Source organism: Meles meles, chromosome 2 (assembly GCF_922984935.1).
Source record: "Meles meles chromosome 2, mMelMel3.1 paternal haplotype, whole genome shotgun sequence".
Taxonomy (NCBI): Eukaryota; Metazoa; Chordata; class Mammalia; order Carnivora; family Mustelidae; genus Meles; species Meles meles.
In genome coordinates, this window is record NC_060067.1 from 53,402,893 (window position 1) to 53,424,412 (window position 21,520).

A 21,520-nucleotide genomic window follows, 5' to 3' on the forward strand; every position below is an offset into this window, starting at 1 on the left:
GATGTAATGGTCACTCTATGGGGTAGAGGACTTAATGCTCAAGGTCTGTAAGTCCTGAATCAATTTCAACAGTCTTTCCCTCAATCCCTTCTCTAGAAGGAGCTGCTGCTAACAAAGCAAGACATCAAAAAAACAAAAGAAAACAAAACAAAAAACAACCCAGAATGCTCAGAGCAATTCTAAAACTGAGGTTAGTGTAACATTGCTTAGAAACAATTTCAGGGGGGCAGCTGGGTGGCTCAGTGGGTTAAAGCCTCTGCCTTCAGCTCGGGTCATGTTCCCGGGGTCCTGGGATCGAGCCCTGTGTCGGGCTGTCTGCTCAGGGGGGAACTGCTTCCTCCTCTCTCTCTCTGCCTGCCTCTCTGCCTACTTGTGATCTCTATCTGTTAAAAAAATGAATAAAATCTTAAAAAACGTAAAAAAATAAAAGAAATAATTTCAGGAAAGGTATGGTGAGCACAAATTCCAAAGACTGATATAGTTGTTATTCAAGGAACACATCTGAAAATGAATACCTGTCAAATCCCCTGATGATGCCTCAACTCCTGTGAGAATTTAAAATAAACACATTAGGGATGTTTAATCACTTTATCTTTTCAGATTACAAACTTCCACTGTTGTGTGTAATAGCTTTGATTTCGAAATGGGCAAAATGTTTTTCATTATAACCTATTGAATTCTGTTGGAAATGCTCTAGATTAGTTTCTTACTTAAAGGAATCCGATGGTCAAGGCCTTATAAGTGAGGAGCTTTTTATAACATGAGTAAGTGCCTTTAATTCATCTCATTTGCTGGTAATTATTTGGCTATTGGATTTTCTCAAGGAAGGGTTCCTATACAGAATGCAGTCTCATCACAAGGCAAACGATCCCCTAAGAAACTTGCTAACTCAGCCCAAATCCCAGGCAATTGTAATTCTATTTTATGTCTTTAGAAGCAGGAAGGAGAAAGGATATAGTCAGGAACCTACTAAGACTTTACTATTTTTTCCTTAAAAAAACAAAAACAAAAAAACGAAACATCTCTAATCTTGACCACTTCAAGCGACATGATTGGTAGAATAATTGTGCTGTGGAAATATGATGCCAGAGTCTAAAAGTCCCCTTGGTAGAGGACATCCCCTTGGTAGAGGATGCCCCCTTTATCCCCTGAACCTGGACCCTGTGGTCTCAGAGGCCTGGGTGGAATTCAGCTTTTCTCTCTTCAAGCTCTTTGTGTCAGAGGGAAGCCCAATAATCCCATATGTTTATAGTGAGAGAAGAGTGAGATATTACATATAAAGCCCTTGTCATAGTGCCTGGCATATAAGAAGCCCTCAAAAATAGTGGTTACTGAGATAACACGTACCTATAAACACAGATCTAACTCCTGTTATCTTTGTAGATGTTTCTTTGTTTAACGAGTGATTCCCAGTCCTTGAAAAAAATGAAACAGTGGGAATATATGAATGTTTTACAAAGATCATATAATATTTATACAATGAAAATATAGACATCTTAAGCAGAAATGAATAAATGATTGGACATCTGTGCCTATGTCTATGTGCACACATTTTCGTATAGGAAAATGAAGACATTAACTAATAATATTCCATGTAGCTCACGCTGTTTCCCTGTTCTAAGCCTTGCCTATGATGCCTGTGGAGAAAGGCACTCTTTGTCTTTCACTGTTTTCCATCTGGTTCTAATTGAGGGGAAAGAAGAACAAAAACAAAATTACAATTTTTAGTTAGTTGGACTTCACCTTGTAATTTTTTTGGAAGAAATTAGTTAACTATATGTACTTTTTCCATAGCAAAGTATGTGTTCTTCTATCCATCTCTTTCATGTGGCCATTCCAAAGTCCCTGATCTGATAATATGCTAATCATAAAACAGTTTCTGTCAACAACAGAATACAGGTTTTCTTCCCTATCCATTCTGCATCACTTTAAGAGATTCTTAAGGAGTAGGCTATAAATATTTTGTAATTTCTAAGAAAATCACCAAGCTCTTAGTGAAGTAAATATCTGTTTAATTTACAAACATCAGTAGTATAACTGATATTAGTCTGGAGAAAGACAAAGCACACTGAATTATACATGTACATCTAATTTTCTGTGTAAAAAAAAGTTTTGGAAAGGAACATCTGCATCTTCACAGGGTACCCTGGGATTTTAATAAGGGAAGAGCACAGTCCACTATAAATCATTATCAATTCTACATTGTAATTTAGCAGCAAACATGTTAACATAGGAACATTAAGGTAATAAAGGAGCTTTATTGTTTGGGAAAAAAAAAAATCACAGTTCTTGACATTACAGCCTTTTCTCTCCCCACCCCGCCCCCAATAAAAGAGCAAAAAATGTCAAGGAAATAATTAATTTGTAAAATACCTATTTTTCTAGTGTCGATTGCTACACACCATTTCTGTTCTGGGAGGACATGTTGCAGAGGGGCTGGACCCTTCTTTCTATACAATGAATGTCTCACACACAGATTTTACATACTCTCTGCAGGTGTCCTGAATGAGGCCAGTAGGTCAGTGACACCAGTGGTCAGATGTCAAGGTAAACAAACCGATCAACACATATTTATCCCAAGATAACACCCTATGTTAGTACTATTGCCAAAAACAAAACAAAACAAAAAAACAAAAAAACAAACAAACAAAAAACCCAAACCCCCTCCCCCAAATCCTGATTTTTAAGTTTGAAAAATATACAAAAATATCAGGACAATTATAAATTAATATATATTAAAGCATTGAGAAACAGTAAAAGAATGGCCTAAAATGTTAAGTACAATGTCCTTTGATACAATAAATATTTCTCATTGGAACTGAATACTGTATAGGGCTGTTTAGAACTCATAGAAACAAAAATTCATATTATTACTAATTTATTTATCAATAATCTATTGGTTCTTTATCATCTCATTTATCATTTATATTACAAAAAATTAATACTGGAAAACGGTAGATAAACACTTTTGTGTGCTTCTTCTGTTAACATGCTGAAGTTTAAAAAGAAGATACACGTTACGTTAGCTCTCCCATCCCTCTCATGACTAGAACCCAGGTCTTCAAGACACTGTTTTGCACCAAATATCTCTCAACTGTGTTTTCTGTGAATTCTCGCGTTCCACTCCTCCGCCTTTCATCCTCAACCACACACAGGTGCCTGGTGTGTCCTTGGGAACCGGGAACCGAAGAGATGGGAACGAGGGCACGGGGGTGGGGAGGTGGGGGGAGTGTGGGGGTGGGGTTAGGGTCTGGGTGATGACGTCACGGCAGCACACAGTAGCTTGGCTCTCCCTCGTCTCTGTGCTTCTGCTTGTCTTCAGCATGTTGCAAAGATGAATTTGAGTCGCAGTGCTTCCCCTCCATGTGCCGATGCTTCCGGGTATTCTTCCTACTTTTCTCGCATCTGGGAAGCGTTAGTATGAAGCATTTTTTTTTTTTCCCGAATGCAGAAAAAAAAGTCTTTATTCTCATAATAAAAATAAGTCTGTTTTGTATTTTACAATATATTTCAAATATTTCCACTATGAAGCATGAATGAGTCCACCATGGTCGAGAAGTAGACAACACTCCCGAAGACACAAGCCGCCAGGGACACGTTTAGGAGGCGCACCTGGAACAGCCACACTTCACCACCTTCTCGACCTCGTCCACAAACGAAGACCCATCAGTGCATTCGAAAGAGTATTTCCGTCGCTTGCTCCTCAGAGGTCCGCAGCACTGCCCTCCCACACACCCACCTCTGCATTCCAACCTGGACACCTTCTTGGTTGTCTGGCAAGCGGCATAGCCCTGCTGCTTTTGGTAATAATCTCGTATCCGCTCCCCTCGGCAAGAGATTTCTAGAAAAGAACAGAAGCACAAGCATTTTCGGGGCATTTCCTATAAGTCCTGCAAAGGGACGGTGGATCCACAACTCAGTCCAAGAGGTGCTGCCTTTGTCTGCCATGGGTAACCACGATTGTCATGGTCCCACTTATATTCCATATAATGGGCTGGTGGTACAGCTTGCTGTTCCTTGAAAGATACTTTTTTTTTTTTTTTTGGCCTTTATTTTCTGCAAAGTGGATGCTATATATGTGGACTATAAATACTATGCTATTGGACTGACAAGAAAATTGGATTCCTAAATCTTTTCCTTTATTGCAAAAATACACATCTTCTGTTTTTACACTACTAACAGCTGGTTTTGTTTAGCACAGGGAGCCATTTCAGAGAGTATGCAATTTAATTTATTAGACGTGGGGTTTAATATCATTCAATCTGTTACTTAATACAAGTAACATTCCACTAACTTCATAAATTACCCTAGTATGAAGTGGTTCAAAAAGAGACATCTGCTAAACACTTCCATGGGCACATTCCTCTTGTCTCCTCCCTCCGATACACGCAACACAATGCCTGCCAGCTGGAGGCGAGACGCAGTCTGGTTGCGCAGAGAAGGAGAAAGGTGGGCCAGCAAGCCGGCACATTTCCATCCCTCTCACCTGCACGCTGTGCTGTGATAAATCAGTTGATTCTAAGGTCAAAGGTGACATTGTCCTAAACCTAGAGCAGAATTATGAGCTGCCTCTTCTCTGTATCAGATATGAAATAATACAAATGGATTATTACAGCAGATAAAGGTAAGAAGGGAAGAAAGTTAATGTGCTGCACCAGAAAGTAAAAAGTATTTTTTCACAGCCTGCCAAGCAGCAAGAAGACGGCTGAAGGCCATGTGAGTTCCTGCCATGGAGGTTGAGGACACTTCACATCTGGTGCCTTCCTATCGCGGGGAATCAATCAACAGCAGCAGCTATAGGCAATGCAGAGACTGGCATTCCTCATATCACTCGTGTGTGTGTGTGTGTGTGTGTGTGTGTGTGTGTGTGTGTCTCCCTTTTTCTCTCTTTTCAAAGATGGCAGGGAGCTCTTGCTTCAAGGGGTGGTGCCCAGGTGGGTTGGCTTACCTCGATCGCAGCTGTCCCCAGTGTATCCACTGCTACATTCACAGTAGGGCTGCCCCAGTCCCGAAAGCCTGCATTTCCCATGCTTGCACTTGATCGCCTGGCAGGGGTTAAACAGATCCTCCTCTTCATCACACAGGACACCCCCATGGCCCTCCAGACACTTACAGCTGTAGGAGAACGCATTGATGGGCAAGCAGGTGCCGTGCACACATCTACAGCGTAGGAGGAAGTCAAGAACGGACATGAATTAGGTAAAGGGGATAAGAATGCAGGAAGGGTGATGGAAAGAATACGAAGGAGATGGGCCAATGGGCTGACTTCCGTCTCTCTTCCCCTCTCCCCCTTGTCTCCTACCCTTCCTCCTCTGTTCCTCCTTCCCTCCTTTCCCAGGTTTTGTTTTGAGGGCTGGGGTATTTGTGTGTAACCCCCAAGCAGCTCGAACTTACTTATTTCCAAGACAGGGGTCATTGGTCCTCTGGTCACATATGGGTCCAGTCCAGCCTTCCTCGCACTCACAGGTGAAGCCTGACTGGCTGCTGGGCTGGCATGTGCCGTGGGCGCACACCTTCTTGTGGCATGGCTCACAGCCGGGCAGAATGCCGGTCTGCATGGGCACCTTGCGGAAGTCCTGCAGCTCGCTGTTGATGTAAAGGTTGCGGAGGCAGCCGTGGAAGCTGGTGCCGTTCTGCCCGGGGGCCTGGCGCAGGGCCGCAGCCACGTTGTTCTTGCCGGGCATGCCTGCGGAGGGATACCAGGTTAGTGGGTGGGCTTTTTGTGGGTATCCTCAGCAATTTGTCCCCAACCCTGCCCTCGACCCTTTGAGCCCCTCCAGCAAGGTGGCAGTCAGGGTGAGGGTCCTTGAGGACAGCCAGAGATCATCAGCATCCAGGCCTGTGGTTCTCCACCTGGCTGCACGTTAGAATCACCTGAGATCTTTGGAGAACAACTGATACTTGGAACCTCCGCCCAGACCTACCTCATCAGGTTATCTGGGCAGCATGGGGCGAGGGGGAAGGGAGAAGAGTTGGGTGGTTCTTTGTTTTGACTTGATTTTTGGGAGATGCTCCAGGCAATTCTAATGCACAGCTAATATAAAGAACTAAGTTCATTGGCAGCCTGTCTCTTAATTTTTAACATTTGTTTCAAATAAAACCTTACACGGAGGCATCCATATAAAACCTCAAAGCCAGACCTATTGTAGCCAAAGGCAAGATCAGGAATTGGGGAGAAATCTGGACTCCCCCCTCTCTCCACCCACCTCTTCAACCCGGACACACGCCCAGGAACCCAGAGCTCCAGGAAGCACAGTGACAGGTGGGGTGACATGCTCAGTGTCACGCCCTAAGACCATGCTGTAGATCAGCTGATGAGTGAACCTCGCAATCTCTGGATCACAGTTCCATCCATCCAGCCTTAGGGGGTGAGAGCTGGGCTCACAGTGACTTTTCACCCCAGCCTTGCCAAATTCTAAGTTGGCAACCAACCCAGCTCACCGCCGCCAACAGCCTGAGCCCAGTGGTGCTGGTCCGCGTCTGGGAAACTCACCCTGCTTCCTATCACATCAGCACTTCATCCGCATTGTTTTTATTTTCTTGCTAATTGAGAGTGAAGGCTTCATATGCCAAGAAATCAGAAATACAAAAGAAATTCCTCCAAAAACAGAATTTGCAGGCTTTGCATATAGATGTTCCACTGGTGACAGTCATCTGGTAACCTTCATTTGGCAAAACTAAGGAATCTTTCCACGGCCTAAGCCAGACCCTGAAATAGTTCCTGGATAGGATCCTACCTGAGGCAGCCATCCAGATTGCAGTGGGGTAAGAGGAGGGAGCCAGAGGCCTTCAGGGTGGCTGATGATCCCCCTGGCACTCACACCCTTGCTCTGCCTGAGCTCTGAGCTACTGGCTGGAGGGGACAGGCTGGGGAAGACTTCCTTCTCACTCTCCAGAGGGCTGACTGGTTTCTAAAGACCTGGACCCTCACCTGCTTTGTAGCAGCATCACCTTCTCTATGCAAAGAAGTCCTGTTTGGGGTCTAGCCAATGTCACCAACATCACCAATGTCAGACAGATAGATGTACAAAACCACCAGGCAGGCTCAAGGTCAAAGTCTTTATTGTTGGTCTATGTATGCATGAGCCAGTTATTTCCAACCATTGTGGGGCCAAGTCTTCTTATCTGTGATATGAGGGGATGGACAGGAACTGTTGTTTCCGAGTCTGTCACACACAAGGTCCACCAAAGGTCCATGTTTAGAAGGTGACTCTCCAGGCCCCATTCTCTTCCCACCTCGACATTCTAGCTGGCAGGAAGAAGTGGGGTGCAGGACTCTAAATGTTAACATGCAGCTAGGTTGATTTTGATGCAAGTGATCCCGTGTCACACGGCGACAAGTACTGAATTATAGGTCTTGGCTTTGAACTTCCATGACCTCGGACTTTTAGTCTATGTCTGTTTGGCATTGGGAACGGAGTTGCTTTCTAGAGTGGGCTCAAAAAAACTGAAATGTACCATTTCCAGGAAAGCCCAAGTGAAAGAAAATCCTTGTTCTGGGATAAGTTCTAATTTAATCATATCCATTCATCATAAATGTGTGGATGTGTGGACGGTCTTTTTTTTTCCAGACATGCCTGATTTCAAACTTGGAGAAAAAGATGAACTTAGTTACCTCCCTCTCCTTTGCTAAGTCAGGTTCTCCTGCCTTTGCCACATCCATATCAGGGTTGGGGTCTTTTGATTACATTTTTTTTTTTTTTAATTTGAATTACCCTTGAGACTGCACTCTGATTTGTATGGAAATAGGCCCACTATGTTCTCTGGCAGTGAGGTTTCCTTTAGGAAGTGGCATTCTTCAGGCTTGGATGGACAGAGTTACTATCTGGATTCTTCCAGACCCTCTATCCTTAGAAAGACTGGCATTTTTCAATTTGGAATGGAAAACTTTTTTTTTTAACCTTTCTTGAGAAATGTTCTGACCTAAGCACTCCCCATTTCATAGGGTTCCCTCACCCCCCTCACTGCATCAGAAAGGGGTTTTAAAAGGTTCAGTGAAATGGTTTCTGATGAAAGCACAATAAATCAAGTGAAGGACAAGTCCAGAAATAAAAAGCCACAAAACCTAGATCGCTTCCCTTTCTGCTCTATGTTAAAAAGTGAGTGGCAGTGCAGATAGATGGTTCCAGGGTCAGAGGGACAAGACCCGGACTCAAATGAGGTCTCTATTACTTCATGGCTCTGTGAACTTGCACAGGTTTGTAAAGTCCTTGCATTTTGTAAAGTTCCTTATGGATCATGAAACACAAAATCATACCTACTACCTAAGCTCTCTAAGGATTAAGACTGCAAAGAAGCATTGTGTTGGACACATTGCATGTGCTCAGTGAGTATAATTTCTTTTCTCTCAAACCATAGTTATATCCATCTGTGACTTGCTTTACCCATCCTGGTGTAATGGTTGTTAACAGTAGTGCAGGCAAGAAATGGAGGCTTCTGTTTTTAGTGCATCTCATAGCTGTGATTCCCATGAAGCAATGAGATCAGTCAACTTTGCTGGGCAGATTGGTATGCAATATTTTTATTCCAATGCACTATGTATGGTTCCTTGAAGACGTGTCAGCTTTTCCTACTCCCCTGGGCAAAGAAGGGATATTTCATTTTCAACGTTGTAACCTTTATACCTATGTTAACCTTGTTCCCAGCACATGGTGGATACTAAATAAGTTTTTATGGAGCTGAACCAAGATTTTTAATGGTTTCTAAAAAATCCAAAATTCTTTCAAAATGTTAAGATCTTCTAATGCTGAAAATTACAAAAAACAAAACAAAACAAAACAGAAATGCTCTGGACTTTCAGGAAATTCCAAAAATGCTTTCAATGAAGTCTTTGAAAGGATAACAAATATGGGGAATCCCAATGTTACTATTTTGCAGAAAATTAATGCAAACGTTATGAAAATGCTTGTCCTGCTAAGCAAATCAGTTACACTGATCTGCACAGGAACTTTAGTTCACTTCTCTGTAAAACGAGTTAATTTTATCAGTCAATCACCTCCATCCAATGTGATTTAATTCAATGTAACTCAATTCAACATCACATACTTTCTTGCTCCTTGGCCTGAAAACTGAAATTCTGTATCTCCAGTTTATATTTCCCCTCCCCACCCCCAACAGAGGAAAGCTCTCTCCTTTGTGGCTCCTCTCCTCTGGGCTCCTTCAGAACTTTGCCCATATCTCTGTTCTTCACTTGTTCCTCATCTGTCTTCTGGCTGGTTACAAATGAAGTCCAGAATCTTCACTCTGTCATCCCAAACCCTAGTCCACCTTCCCAGCCCTCTGTCTTATTCATTCACCTTAAGGTCTTAGCAAACCAGAAGTACTTCCTGTTACCCCAGTACAAGTTGTACATTTAATTCATTTGTTCGTTCATTCATTCATCATTTGATTTTGTTGTTAATTATCCAACCATCTACGAGTTGGCAACTGGTAGCACAGACACTCTGGAATGGTAAGATTTGGCAGAACCTTTTTTTTCTTTCTAGCATGACACAGTAAAAGCAGCAAGCTGGGCCCTTGCTCTCACACATGCACTCTTCTGACTCTCTCTCCTTTTCCCTAAGATCTTGCTATGTAGCGACTGGTGTGCTGTGTAATTTTCAGGTCTTGTAAGTAATAAACTTCTAATTTTTCTTCAAAATTTCCCAATGCTTGTTGCTGATGGGCACTTTGCAATCATCAGTAAGAACCACAAGAACCTGTCCAACCATGACATTGGTTATTGACAGGCTGAGACAGACATAAACAGGTCACTTAACACACATCCAGGGCTCTTTCTTGTCTATCCTTGTTGTCCATCTTTCAATGACTGATCACTATATGGGTTGATGGTCCTGACACCAGGGATCAACAATTTCAGCACTGGACTATGATGAGAATCACAGGCTTTAGGGAAGTTACTGGATTTGAACAAAGCTTACCTCCTACATAGAGGGGAGAGTCGAAATTCAGAGTGGACTGCTTTGATAAGTTGGTGATGATTTTGGGACTCCCTCCATCCACAGAGAGGGAGAGACTCTGATCCAGGGCAAGTAGCTCCACAATGTGAAAGTTTCCATCATTGATCGTCTCCACGCTACAAAGAAAAAGTAACTTAGCTGATGCTTCAGTTTTCTTTTTATTAACCCAAAGAAATTAAAATATAAATTCCAATAAGCACTTCTTAGGAAAAGATATGCCTACCTAACTTTAATAAAAATCAAGACCAATAACTGATTTAAAAATAGAAGATATTTCAGGGAATACAATCAATTTCCACTTCTTAGGAATGCATACAAATTAAGTATGTTCTTTCACAGGGAGAAGTGGAAATGGGTACATTTAATCACTACCCAATCATATTCTTCCAAGACCAGATCTAACAGTCATTCTAAAACTTGAGAGGGAAATAGAGATTCATAAAATGGATAAAAACAAAAAGATAAAAAAACTGAGGTAAATGAAAAATGGGGATTGAAAATAAGATGAAGTTGGGTGCAATTAGCAGGAAGGTGCTATATAGTTTTGAAGTGCGGTTGGAAACCTAACAGGAGTGTTAACAGCAGGCAAAGATGAGCATAGGGCCAATGCAAGAAACAGGATTCATATACTGCAATGTCAGGGATTTACTTACCTCTCACCATGGAGGCAAAAATATGGTAAAATGGAAGTTGGGGTCAAGAGCTAATATATTGGGATGTTGACTAGGAAGAATGAAACAAAGGCTCAAACTTGGAAATATGGAAGCACATGATAGAGAAATTGTGAATACCTAGTGTTCCCTACATAAAATGATGACTTAAATTTCTGGGTGCTGACACTTAAATTTGCAAATAAGAGAAGCCTGAAAGTAACAGAAAAGTGTATTAACATTTCTGTATGGTTCTCAGCACAGGTGTCTAATAATATTCCTTTGTTGGGCAACGTAGATTAAAAAAGGTTTTTGTGATTTGACCACAGTATAAAGCATTCTTCAGAACTGTGAAAACATCTGAAGTTCTTCCAGTCTTAAGTGGTTGTAAGAGTCCACATGTCCAAAGATCTTTGATAACCTACCTCAGATATCATCTTTTTTAAATGATAAATATGAGATATGCCAATCAATATTTTCACCTTATATAAATTTAATTATCCCAACACTTGATACCAGTATACATGAAAATCATTTACTAAATAAAGTTGTATACCTACTATTAGTGGTCTTAAATAGCGTTGTCTTCTAAGGGAAGATACTGGATGGGATTATCAACGAATGGCCAAGCATACAGATTTTGGAGTCTGATAAACCTGGATTTGAATCCTGGTCTTGCATTTATGAAATGTTTGACTTTAGACCATTTAGGAAATGTTTGACCAAAATGAGTTGCTTACAGACTTCAGTCTTCTCTTCAGTTAATGCTAATAAATATTTCTTCCTCTGATGATTAATTTGAGGTCCACACAAAATGGTTTTTTAAAAAGTGCAGGGTGAAACATCCAGATATAGAAAGTCCAAAGTTAAGTGTGAGACGTCAATATCACCATTGCTACCACCCACTGTCATCATATAAATAATCTAATATTATTTCAGTATCTTCAGGAAGATATTAGTTAGCTTTATCTTTGGTACAAATTATAAAATAACGTTAAAGACTGGCAGAAATAAAATAACTTCTTTGGGAGCATATCTTGTTCAAGTTACTAAAGTTTTAAGTAAAATATTAAAATGAAGATATGTCCAGAGTGGCGACCAATTGCTTTCTCTTTCGTGAACATAAACAACATGTCACTGGTTTTACAGGACTGCTCCGTGAACACGGACCTTACGATATTTAATCGTAATATTAGTAATGGGACCTCTTTTTTTCCTTTACATTTGCAAGAAAAGGCCATTTGTGCTGGAAAGTGGGTTCTTGGTCACACATCGGTCTTAGGCAATCGATCCTGGTATGTCATTGCTAACGACAGTGGTTTGATGCAGGACAACTGAGCAAGCCACATTAAAACAGGAAGCACATATTCTTTCTGTATGCCTTAATGTATCCTTAATGTATCATTATCCAATGATAAGTAGTAGATGCTCAATATACATGCTAAATAAGTGAAATATAAGGGAGATTTGTTAAGAATAACATATAGGGTTTTTTTTAAAGATTTTTATTAATTTATTAGAAAGAGAGAGGGAGAGGAGAGGGGAGAGAGAGAGAACACCAGCGTGGGTAGGGGGAGGGAAGGTCAGAGAGAGAGGGAGAAAGCAGACTTCCCATTGAGCAGGGAAGCCAGAGGCAGGGCTCCATCTCTGGACCCCAAGATCATGACCTGAGCCCAAGGCAGATAGATGTTTCACCGATTGAGCCACCCAGGCACCCCAAGAATAACATGTAGGGGTTTTTTTGTTTTGTTTTTTGTTTTTTTTTTTCATAATACTTGGAGCACCTGGGTGGCTCAGTGGGTTAAAGCCTCTGCCTTTGGCTCGGGTCATGATCCCAGTGTCCTGCGATTGAGCCCCGCATCAGGCTCTCTGCTCGGTGAGGAGCCTGCTTCCCTTCCTCACTCTCTGTCTGCCTCTCTGCCTATTTGTGATCTCTGTCAAATAAAGAAATAAAATCTTAAAAAAAAAAAGTAATACTAACTGATTTACGGTTATAGAGTCAAGAGGCTTCAAGCATACTTAGAGAAGGATATCTAAAATATGCATTTTTATTTAAAATTTTGGATTTTTTCAGTAGCCATATCCTGAAGGAACTGCTAGAAGGTAAATCTTGTTCAGCCTGTCCTAGGTCTCATTAGATCTGTGACATTGGGTTAATGTGACATTGGATTAGTGTTACCTCAGGTCATTTTTCTCTGTTTTATTTTCCTCATCAGGGAAATGAAAATACTAAGACCAAAGAATCACAAAGCACATACTATAGGCCAGATAGTGTTCTAAGAACTTTGTGTCTTAACTCATTAAGAATCACAACAGCCCTAACAGTTGGGTACTTATGGTACTCAACATGGAACAGCCAGTGGCTAATGAGATTTGAAGCTGGGATCTCTTCTTCTAGATTACATATTTTTAACTATTATGCATCACTTTTGCAATAAAAAACCTGAAAAGTAGTAAGGTGTGTTCTCACCACTAACAAGCCTTTAATAAGTGATTTTTCTCCCAAATAACCCAAGAATAACGTTCTATGAAAAATAACCTTATATGATTGTTGCACAAATTGGTATATTTACCAGAAATCAGAGAATTGTAAAAAAAAAGTAATAATTTTATAATAAGAGTTTGAAGGTTATGAGAATGCATATAAGGTATATAGACTTCAAAGGTGGATTTGGATCCTATTTTCCCAATTATAAATTTAGTCTGATTAGTTGTTTTTCCTTCCCAATGTTTTATTTTTTAAGAATTTATTTTTTTATTTGACAGAGAGAAAGATCACAAGTAGGCAGAGCAGTAGGCAGAGAGAGGGGGAAGCAGGCTCCCCACTGAGCAGAAAGCCCAATGCCAGCCTTGATCCCAGGAGCCTGAGATCAGAGGCAGAGGCAGAGGCTTAACCCACTGAGTCACCCAGGTGCCTCCCTTCCCAAAGTTTTAAATGTCTAAGCTGATCATTCCTGAACTTGACCAGAGTTATCAGTAAGTTTGATTCCATTTATATTTCCCTGCAATTAAATGAGGACTCACCATGGTCTTCTGACAGATAAGTATTGCAACAATTAATTTAGATTCCTTGCTTTTTAAGATGACAGTGTGTGTACTGGCCTGAGGACAGTATTTCAGAACTAAGAATATCCGAAATTAGTGTTTCATGCTGTCTTCTAAAACATGAGATTAACCGGGGATGTCCAGAAATCCTTTGGCTACATAGCCTTTAAAATAAAAGCAGTGGCTGACATACCAGTTGTTACATGATACAACCGAGCCATCATTGATTTTCCAGTCTATCACGGTCATTCCTACCTATCTACTCACAATGCATAACATCCTTTCGGTTTCTGAGAAATATTGATAAACTTTCTTTCACTACTCCCCCAGGGAACTATGTATCGGATGACTCATGAGAGCTGCAAGTGAACCACTTAACACTGAGCCTTTCCCCTGGGAATGTACATTGAATTTATTACCACTATTATGTATTTAGTTTTACTACACTTACCTATTAGCAGAGATTTGGGTTTCTTGCATTTCTAAGTGGATGTATGAAAACAAAGCATTTACTCAACTAGGTCTTGTGGTTGGCTACAGAAAAAGGTTAAAAACTCAGGGCTTAGAAGAAGAGGTGCTCTAACTTGCCTCGGATTTTCTTTCTTTCTTTCTGCAAGACACATCAACAGTGGCATTTTCATCATTCTGTCTCGGGCATAAATCTTAAGGTAATTCAGCCGTTCAATAAAGATCAACAGTTCACTTGACTTATGTGAGCTCTAGCTTTAACTTAGCTTTAAGTTAAAAGCTCTAATTAGCTTTGAATTAAAAATTCAAAGTATCTATTGGCATATTCTGTGCAATGGAACAGGAGTCAGACACCAGGTAATTTCAACTGGTCCTCTCATTTTGATTACCTCTCGGATGGGGATACTCCACCAGGCAGTGGGGATGGTAATGCAGTATTTCCCTGCCTACCTATTCAAATCAAAAAGGAATGGAGGTCAAAGGGGATTAAAGGTATTAATTGCACGTGCAGAAAGTTTTCAAAAGGATGTTTTACAACATGATTGATGGGTCAATTCAAGTTGCCTTTTAATAAATGCTTTTGAGGCAAATTACCTCATTTAAATAAAAATGCACTACATAAAAAGGGACTTATAGATTTGAACATACAGTAAGAGTCCCATGGAAGGCAATAACATTTGCATTTGTTCTTCATTATCTGGATTTCTAGCATCAAGAATAGCCATAAAGCAGCAGCATCACCAATTACTGTGAGCCAACTCTGTGCCTAGCACGATCACAGGGGCTCTATGTTTGTTACTTCCAATTCTCCCTGCCACCTGTAAAAAACAGGTATGATTCCAACGGCTTAGGGGAAGAAATGGAAGTGGTGAAGAGATAAAGTAACTTGTTCAAAGTTCCAAAGCTGGTAAACAGTGCTGTCTTCCCATAGAGTATCAAGAATGGCTGAGTGTGTATGTTGGACATGAGACCAAGGAGATTCTATTGACCATTTCTCCAATGACACTCAATTCTCTTTTCCATCCCTCTTCTTCTTCTTCTTCTTCTTTTTAATGTAAACCTGTAAATCATGTAACCCAGAGGCTATATAGTCAACCAAACCTAACAACTGGCAGGGAAAAGTTCCCTGATGTTGTGCTGTTCCCCAGGTACTGAACTTGTTCAATGCATGGTACATTCCTGCCCCTTTGTAAGATAGTTCATCTCACTTCCACATTTAAAAACATTAATTAATTTCTAAAAATCAAAGCCTAGTTGACATAATGCTACCTTAGTGTCAGGTGTACAAAATGGCGTAAATTCCAAGAAGGGGGATTTCATAGGTCAGGGAGTAAATGTATTTGTAACCTGGATAGTTATTTTCAACGGCCCTCTATAGACATTGTAAATAATCTGTACTTCTAGTGTTATGGTATAAGGATAGAAGATAGGGACTGTGGACTCCAAGAAACAAACTGAGAGTTTTAGAGTGGAGGGGAGTGGGGGGGATGGGTGAACCTGGTGGTGGGTATTAAGGAGGGCACATACTGCATGGAGCACTGGGTGTCATACGTAAACAATGAATCTTGGAACACTACACCAAAAACTATTGATGTACTGTACGGTGACTAACATATCACAATTAAAAAAAAGGGGGGGGGATAGAAGATACACTTTCAAGTCCTCTGCTATACTCCATAAAGAGATATCAGGAAAAATTTCCTGTCTTGCTACAAGGTAGATGAGAATGAAGACAATGTGAGCAGAGGAGTGAGGACAGAGCTGAGTTTGGAATTTCATCCTCAGAGGAACCTCACAGGGTATGTGTTGTATCATTATTTATAGATAGGATTTCTGAGACACAGAAATATTGTGTCTGTTCCAAGTTTATCCACTAGCAATTGGCCAAGCCTAGATCGGAACAGATTTCTTAGTCACTATATTTTTTTTACGTGTCAAATATTAAATCTCCTAGTGTGCTGAAATAATTTGTCCTCTATAGTTTCTATATCACAGGAGCATTTTTTCTATTCCATAATGGTGTATGAATATATTCATATATATAATATGTACATATTATATACATAATCCATTATCAATCAATCATCTCTCTACCTGAATCCTGGGTAATTACTGCTTTTATTTTACTCAAAAATAATGTGATGACTCTTCTTGGTTTTCATGCTGTAAACCAAAAAGCAAGAGTTAAATGAAAACTGTTTTTCTTGGATCTCACAACAAGTGTCTCCATTATATGATCTACAAGCAGAGAAGTGGACTTCTGGTTCACAATGAAAAGTGTACGACGTGAAATTATTCTTTTTTGGTAAATGTCCCAGGGTATACTCTACTGTTTGTTAGGCAAAAATAATAAGAACATAAACTCAAAGTTCTTTATGGTAAAATTCTCATTATGATATAATCATATGGATTTTTACAACATATCTAGAAACATTTAAAATATATTTTAAGTGAACACTAACTTTAATAAGCCAATCTCAAAAACTTTCACTATGGCTTCTGAGAGTTCCATGCTCTTTCGTAGCATATACTAGAACAAAAGAGAAAATTTAAAAATTTAAAAAAACAAAAACAATATTCTGAAACTCTCTGATGGGCTGAAACAAACTGAGGCTACATAATTTAAGGCCTAACAATATCTAAAATGTTGGCATTAATTCATCGCCATTTGGAGATGAAATTCGTATTCCCTTTGGAAACCAGTAATTATGCGTTTGTTTGCATACTCTAAATATTCCCAAGTGGGTTAGCTCACCACCAGAAAGACTCACTGAATTCCATTCCTGGCTACAATTGGCATCTACTTTCCTGGAACCGTTATAAAGGCTCAAATAGGATGTGAAGGCTTTTGAAGCTCATCAAAACATACGTCAAAAATATAGAGGCCAGTTTCTCCAACTTTATATCCCAATCAATGCCCCGAAATTTGTTGCCAATCATGGTTGGCTTACAGATGCATTTGTTCACCACACATGGTATTTAAAAAAAAAAAATGAATCAATACTTTAAGGATGGGATGCTTTATATTAAAAAAAAAAATCCAGATTTATGCCTTTCCTTGAAAAATAAGAGTTCTAGTAAAACCGGGGTCCACATTTTCCCATAGCAACACTCAGGGAGAACTGGGTGGATGAAGCCTGGCCCTGTTGTGACAAAAGTTTGCTTTTAGTTCACTCCAGACACAAATGTTATTATGTTACCAACCTCAAGGCTGTTTATAATAGAAGTTATAATGTAACTTTAAAAAGTTAGATCTTTTCAAAAGTCAAATGATGAGAACATATTTTTCTCTGGAAACTGCCCTGATTAGTTCATTTAAGCTACCTGCCTGAAAAGAAACTGTGTATGACTTTGTGACATTGTTTTAACTGGTGGCATTTAATTTCGTTTATTTTTTTAAAGATTTATTTATTTATTTGACAGACAGAGATCACAAGCAGGCAGAGAGGCAGGCAGAGAGAGAGGATGAAGCAGGCCCCCTGCTGAGCAGACAGCCCCCCGACTCGGGCGGGGCTCGATCCCAGGACCCCGGGATCATGACCTGAGTCGAAGGCAGAGGCTTTAACCCACTGAGCCACCCAGGCACCCCTGGTGGCATTTAATTTCTACATGTGGATAAGTAGACTAGGTAACTTGTCTGTAAGACTATAGTGAATCCGTGTTGAGATCCAACAGAGGCCTTGGAAGGTAAATCTTATGCAAAAGGCACATTTCCAGCAAGACTTATGCCCCATGAATACCAATTCTTTCATAACTACAAAATATCATCAATCTCATTACATTATTAGGACACTTACAAATTAAATAACATTACCAATCTCTCGTATGTGTACATTGGTATCTTCTATGTAATCTCCCTAAGAGAAAGGACTTTGTTCTTTAAAGCTTGGATCCGAGCCTGGCACATAGCTGGTATTCAGTAAATATGCCTTGCATGAAAGGTAATGTTAAATGGCTCACTGTGCTGAGTATCTTGCATTTTCTTCTCCAGAGCTACTCTCCACCTGTCTTCACCCTGCTCTGGGCCCTGGGAGGCTCACGAACAAACTATATTATTGTCATCCGTAGATTCCTTCTTTCCTGGAATCCGATTTGGTCAAAGGGGGAGCCAGGGTTGGGGACTGTTGGGCAGAAAAGTGAGGTTGGATATTTAAAACGCTGGTGCTTTCTCTGAGGACTGACTTTATCCTTTCATTGAAGGTCACAGCTGCTGCCAGGCAGTCTGAGCTACCAGTCCAATTCTGAGCATGGATTTCCATAACTGCTGTCCCCACTCACCCCTTCAAGCATGGGGGGGGGTAGCTGTATCCCTCTTTACTGGCCCCCAGTTACTGTGTGCTCTCTAACAATCTTTATAAGAAGTCCCCTTGAGAATCTCTCCTCCATCATCCAATTTGAGCATGACATCTGTTCCTGCCAGGCTCCTAAGTAATGCACTTATCATAACGGCTGCCATGGCCCAAATTATTCCCTCCGCTCGCCATTACAGAATAATAGAGAAGTAACAGCTTTTCACCGAACCACTGTTTTCACCTTTACCAGTAACTGAGAGACCTTCACCTGTAAATGGCAGAAGCCGGGTGCGAGCCGGTGTCGTAGCTGGCACGGACCCGTCCCCGGTACAGTTCGACGGCAATATGGTCCTTGTCACCCTTATACAGGAGGATCCCACTGTCTTCATCTGTGGCAATCTGGTAGGAAGTAACCCTGACATTAGTAGGACGCACAGTCATCCGCATATTACGTCACCAAAAAGAAGCAAGACTGCTCAGTGCAGAGGTTTTACTCCAGCTTATTTTTTCCTTATGGCTGTTTGAAAGTAATAGTGTAAGGTCCATGGAAGTGATGACTTGGAAGGTCACCTGTTCCTAAATTATTATGATGCCAATAAATTTGTAAAGAATTAAATAAAACCAGTAACAGACACTTAAGTCAACACCACGGGACATACTTAAAACTTTCTCTGCTGGAGGTTTTCATTTACTTGGTTTTTTTGCTCCTATTCTTTACAGGACACAAATGGGAAAAAAATCTGATTTTTTGTTTTTGTTTTTGTTTTTCCTCTTGCTTTTTGGCCTTTTTGGGCTTTTAAAGAACCAATTTGGTAAAAATTGGGTCTTATGCCTGAACCCCACTAGGTGCTTCTTGTAACAGTCCAGGAAGGCAAACGCTGGAAGAGAGGGAGGAAGGCTTTTTAAAGAAGGCCTGCTTGACTTCCTGAGTCCTCCTATTCCTGGAAAGCCTCCTCTGGAGTGTCAGGAGAAGCCAAATAAGGAGTGGCATCTTTTGGAAATCAGCTAAAGTCATTTGAAGTCGAAATACATTAAAATATTTTCCTTACCAGATAAACACGCAGCCCCAGTGTGCCCCATGTGTCCTGAATTCATAAACCCTCATCTAGTCTCACCTGTTCCACGAGGGTCTGACTGACTTGCTCAAAGGGACAAGGTGATGTGGTTAAAAGTCTTACAATAACATTTGAGTTTGTTCATTTCATGTCACTTCTTTTTTTTTTTTTTTTTTTTTTTAATTTATTTGAGAGAGAAAGAGAAAGAGCCAGAGAGAGAACAAAAGCTGGGGGGCGGACAGAGGGAGAAGCAGGATCCCTGCTGAGCAGGAAGCCTGATCTGGGCTCCATAACAGGACCCTGGGATCATGACCTGAGCCAAAGGCAGACACTTAACCAACTGAGCCACAAGGCGCTCTCATGTTACTTCCTAAAGGTTTTGAGGTAAGGAATTAAAAGACACTCGCTGAATATTTTATCAAGGTGTGTGATGTCACCCTTGCTCTCCTCACTTGCAGCTTTCCTAAGAAAAGACCCTGAACTTGGAGTCCTAAAAATAAATAAAATGCCTTCACTAGAGCACAAAACGTGTTTTGTTGTTCTCTCTCTCCTTTTTTTGTTTCATAATCAAGTAGTGAATAAAAATGCCTGTTCCCATTTAGTTTCAAAAAATACAAATGTTGGAGAGAATGACTAAAGATTTTCACAAAGACAGCATTTTCTGTCTTTGTGTTATGAGGATGGTAACTGTCTCTTTAAGAAAGAGAATCGCTCATGAACTACCATGGATGTTGAAGATTTGAAGTTTAAGGTGGCTTAGGATGAAATCAGCTCTCACTCCCAGGACACGGCTTACCTGTAGGGTGATGTTCGTTTGAGGCCGGACCTTGGCTGAAGGAATTTGAAGATAAGACTCTTTGTTGACAAAATTCACGCTGACCAGCTTTTCACACTTCTCTCCCTGGTAACCCGGCAAACACTGGCAGATGGGCTCGTTTATCCTGATGATGCACTGAGCTCCATTCTGACAATCAAAGTTATCACAGGGGCTGGTTCGAGGGAGGACCATAGGTGGAGAAAATTCACAGAACAAGCCGCTAAAGAAAACAGCAACAATACGTTGTTTTCACTTAGTTGCCGAGATGAGTTGAGGCCTTTCTGAAGGGCAGAACTCCAAATACAAAACTCTGTTTCTACGTTTACCTGTAACCTTCAGGGCAAATGCACGTGTAGCCATTCACTGCATCTGTGCAGTGGGCCCCGTTTTTACACTTGTGATCTTGGCAGTCATCAAAGTCAATGTCGCAGTGTTCGCCCACGTACCCTGGTGTGCAGTCGCACCTGTGTGAGCAAGCACGTAAACAGTTTCACACCCAGCTGAGCCAAAGTAAGGAAAATGGTTGCATTTCACCTAGAAAAAAGCTGGCACTGTCTTTGCAAACGTATTCAGTACACCTAAAACCACTGTAGCGTTGTGTGTCAACTACACTTCAAGAGAAGGAAGTGACAACGAAAGCAAAAACTGCAAATCTCATATGGAACAGGCTCACAGAGCTCCCAAATTAATGGAGGCCTAGAAAACAGTTATTCCATGATTTCTCAACATGATCTGTCAGAGGGATGGTAAGGACTCTGGCGATCGTGAGCCTCCACAATCCCAGTGAGCACGGAACTATACCTTCTTTCCTCCTTCCCACCCATCCTTCCTTCTTTTCTTGTCCTCATCATGTTTGACTTCCTACTTCCTTCCTCCCTCTTCCTTTCTTCCTTCCCCCTTCTCCATCTTCCTTCGCTTCCTCTCCTTCTTTCCCTCCTCCATCATCTCTCCCCTCTCTCTCTCTGTCCCCACTAATTTTGCTTATAGTGTCTTCTGTTTTCATTGTTCTGATTCCTTTCAACAGTGGAGACCCCAAAAATTGCTATGTTGTAAAATTTACTAAGAATATGAAACACATTTTAAAAATAATTAACATTTTTGTTTTCTCATAGAAAAGGGATATATTGGAATAAAATAGAATTTTATGAAAAAAAATTGATGTCAACATTGGAAACTCTAATTCATAATGAATCCAGACAGTCATTATGGCAGAGCGGGGCTGACCTAATGGAGT

At 40.8% G+C, this 21,520-nt stretch overlaps 1 protein-coding gene across 4 annotated transcripts in view; it reads right to left on the reverse strand.

Annotated features, from left to right (window-relative positions):
* Nucleotides 1-2,005: 2,005 nt before the first annotated feature.
* SLIT2 (slit guidance ligand 2) overlaps nt 2,006-21,520 on the reverse strand; it is a 349,500-nt gene continuing 329,985 nt past the window's right edge. For all 4 annotated transcript variants that reach the window (XM_045997785.1, XM_045997783.1, XM_045997784.1 and 1 more), the window contains 7 exons: nt 20,613-20,750; nt 20,266-20,506; nt 18,683-18,813; nt 9,921-10,075; nt 5,395-5,686; nt 4,949-5,160; nt 2,006-3,841 (listed from right to left, as the gene is read on the reverse strand). In XM_045997785.1, coding sequence (XP_045853741.1) covers nt 3,600-3,841; nt 4,949-5,160; nt 5,395-5,686; nt 9,921-10,075; nt 18,683-18,813; nt 20,266-20,506; nt 20,613-20,750 — 1,411 coding nt within the window. In that variant the 3' untranslated portion in view covers nt 2,006-3,599. The remainder of the gene's footprint in view (nt 3,842-4,948; nt 5,161-5,394; nt 5,687-9,920; nt 10,076-18,682; nt 18,814-20,265; nt 20,507-20,612; nt 20,751-21,520) is intronic.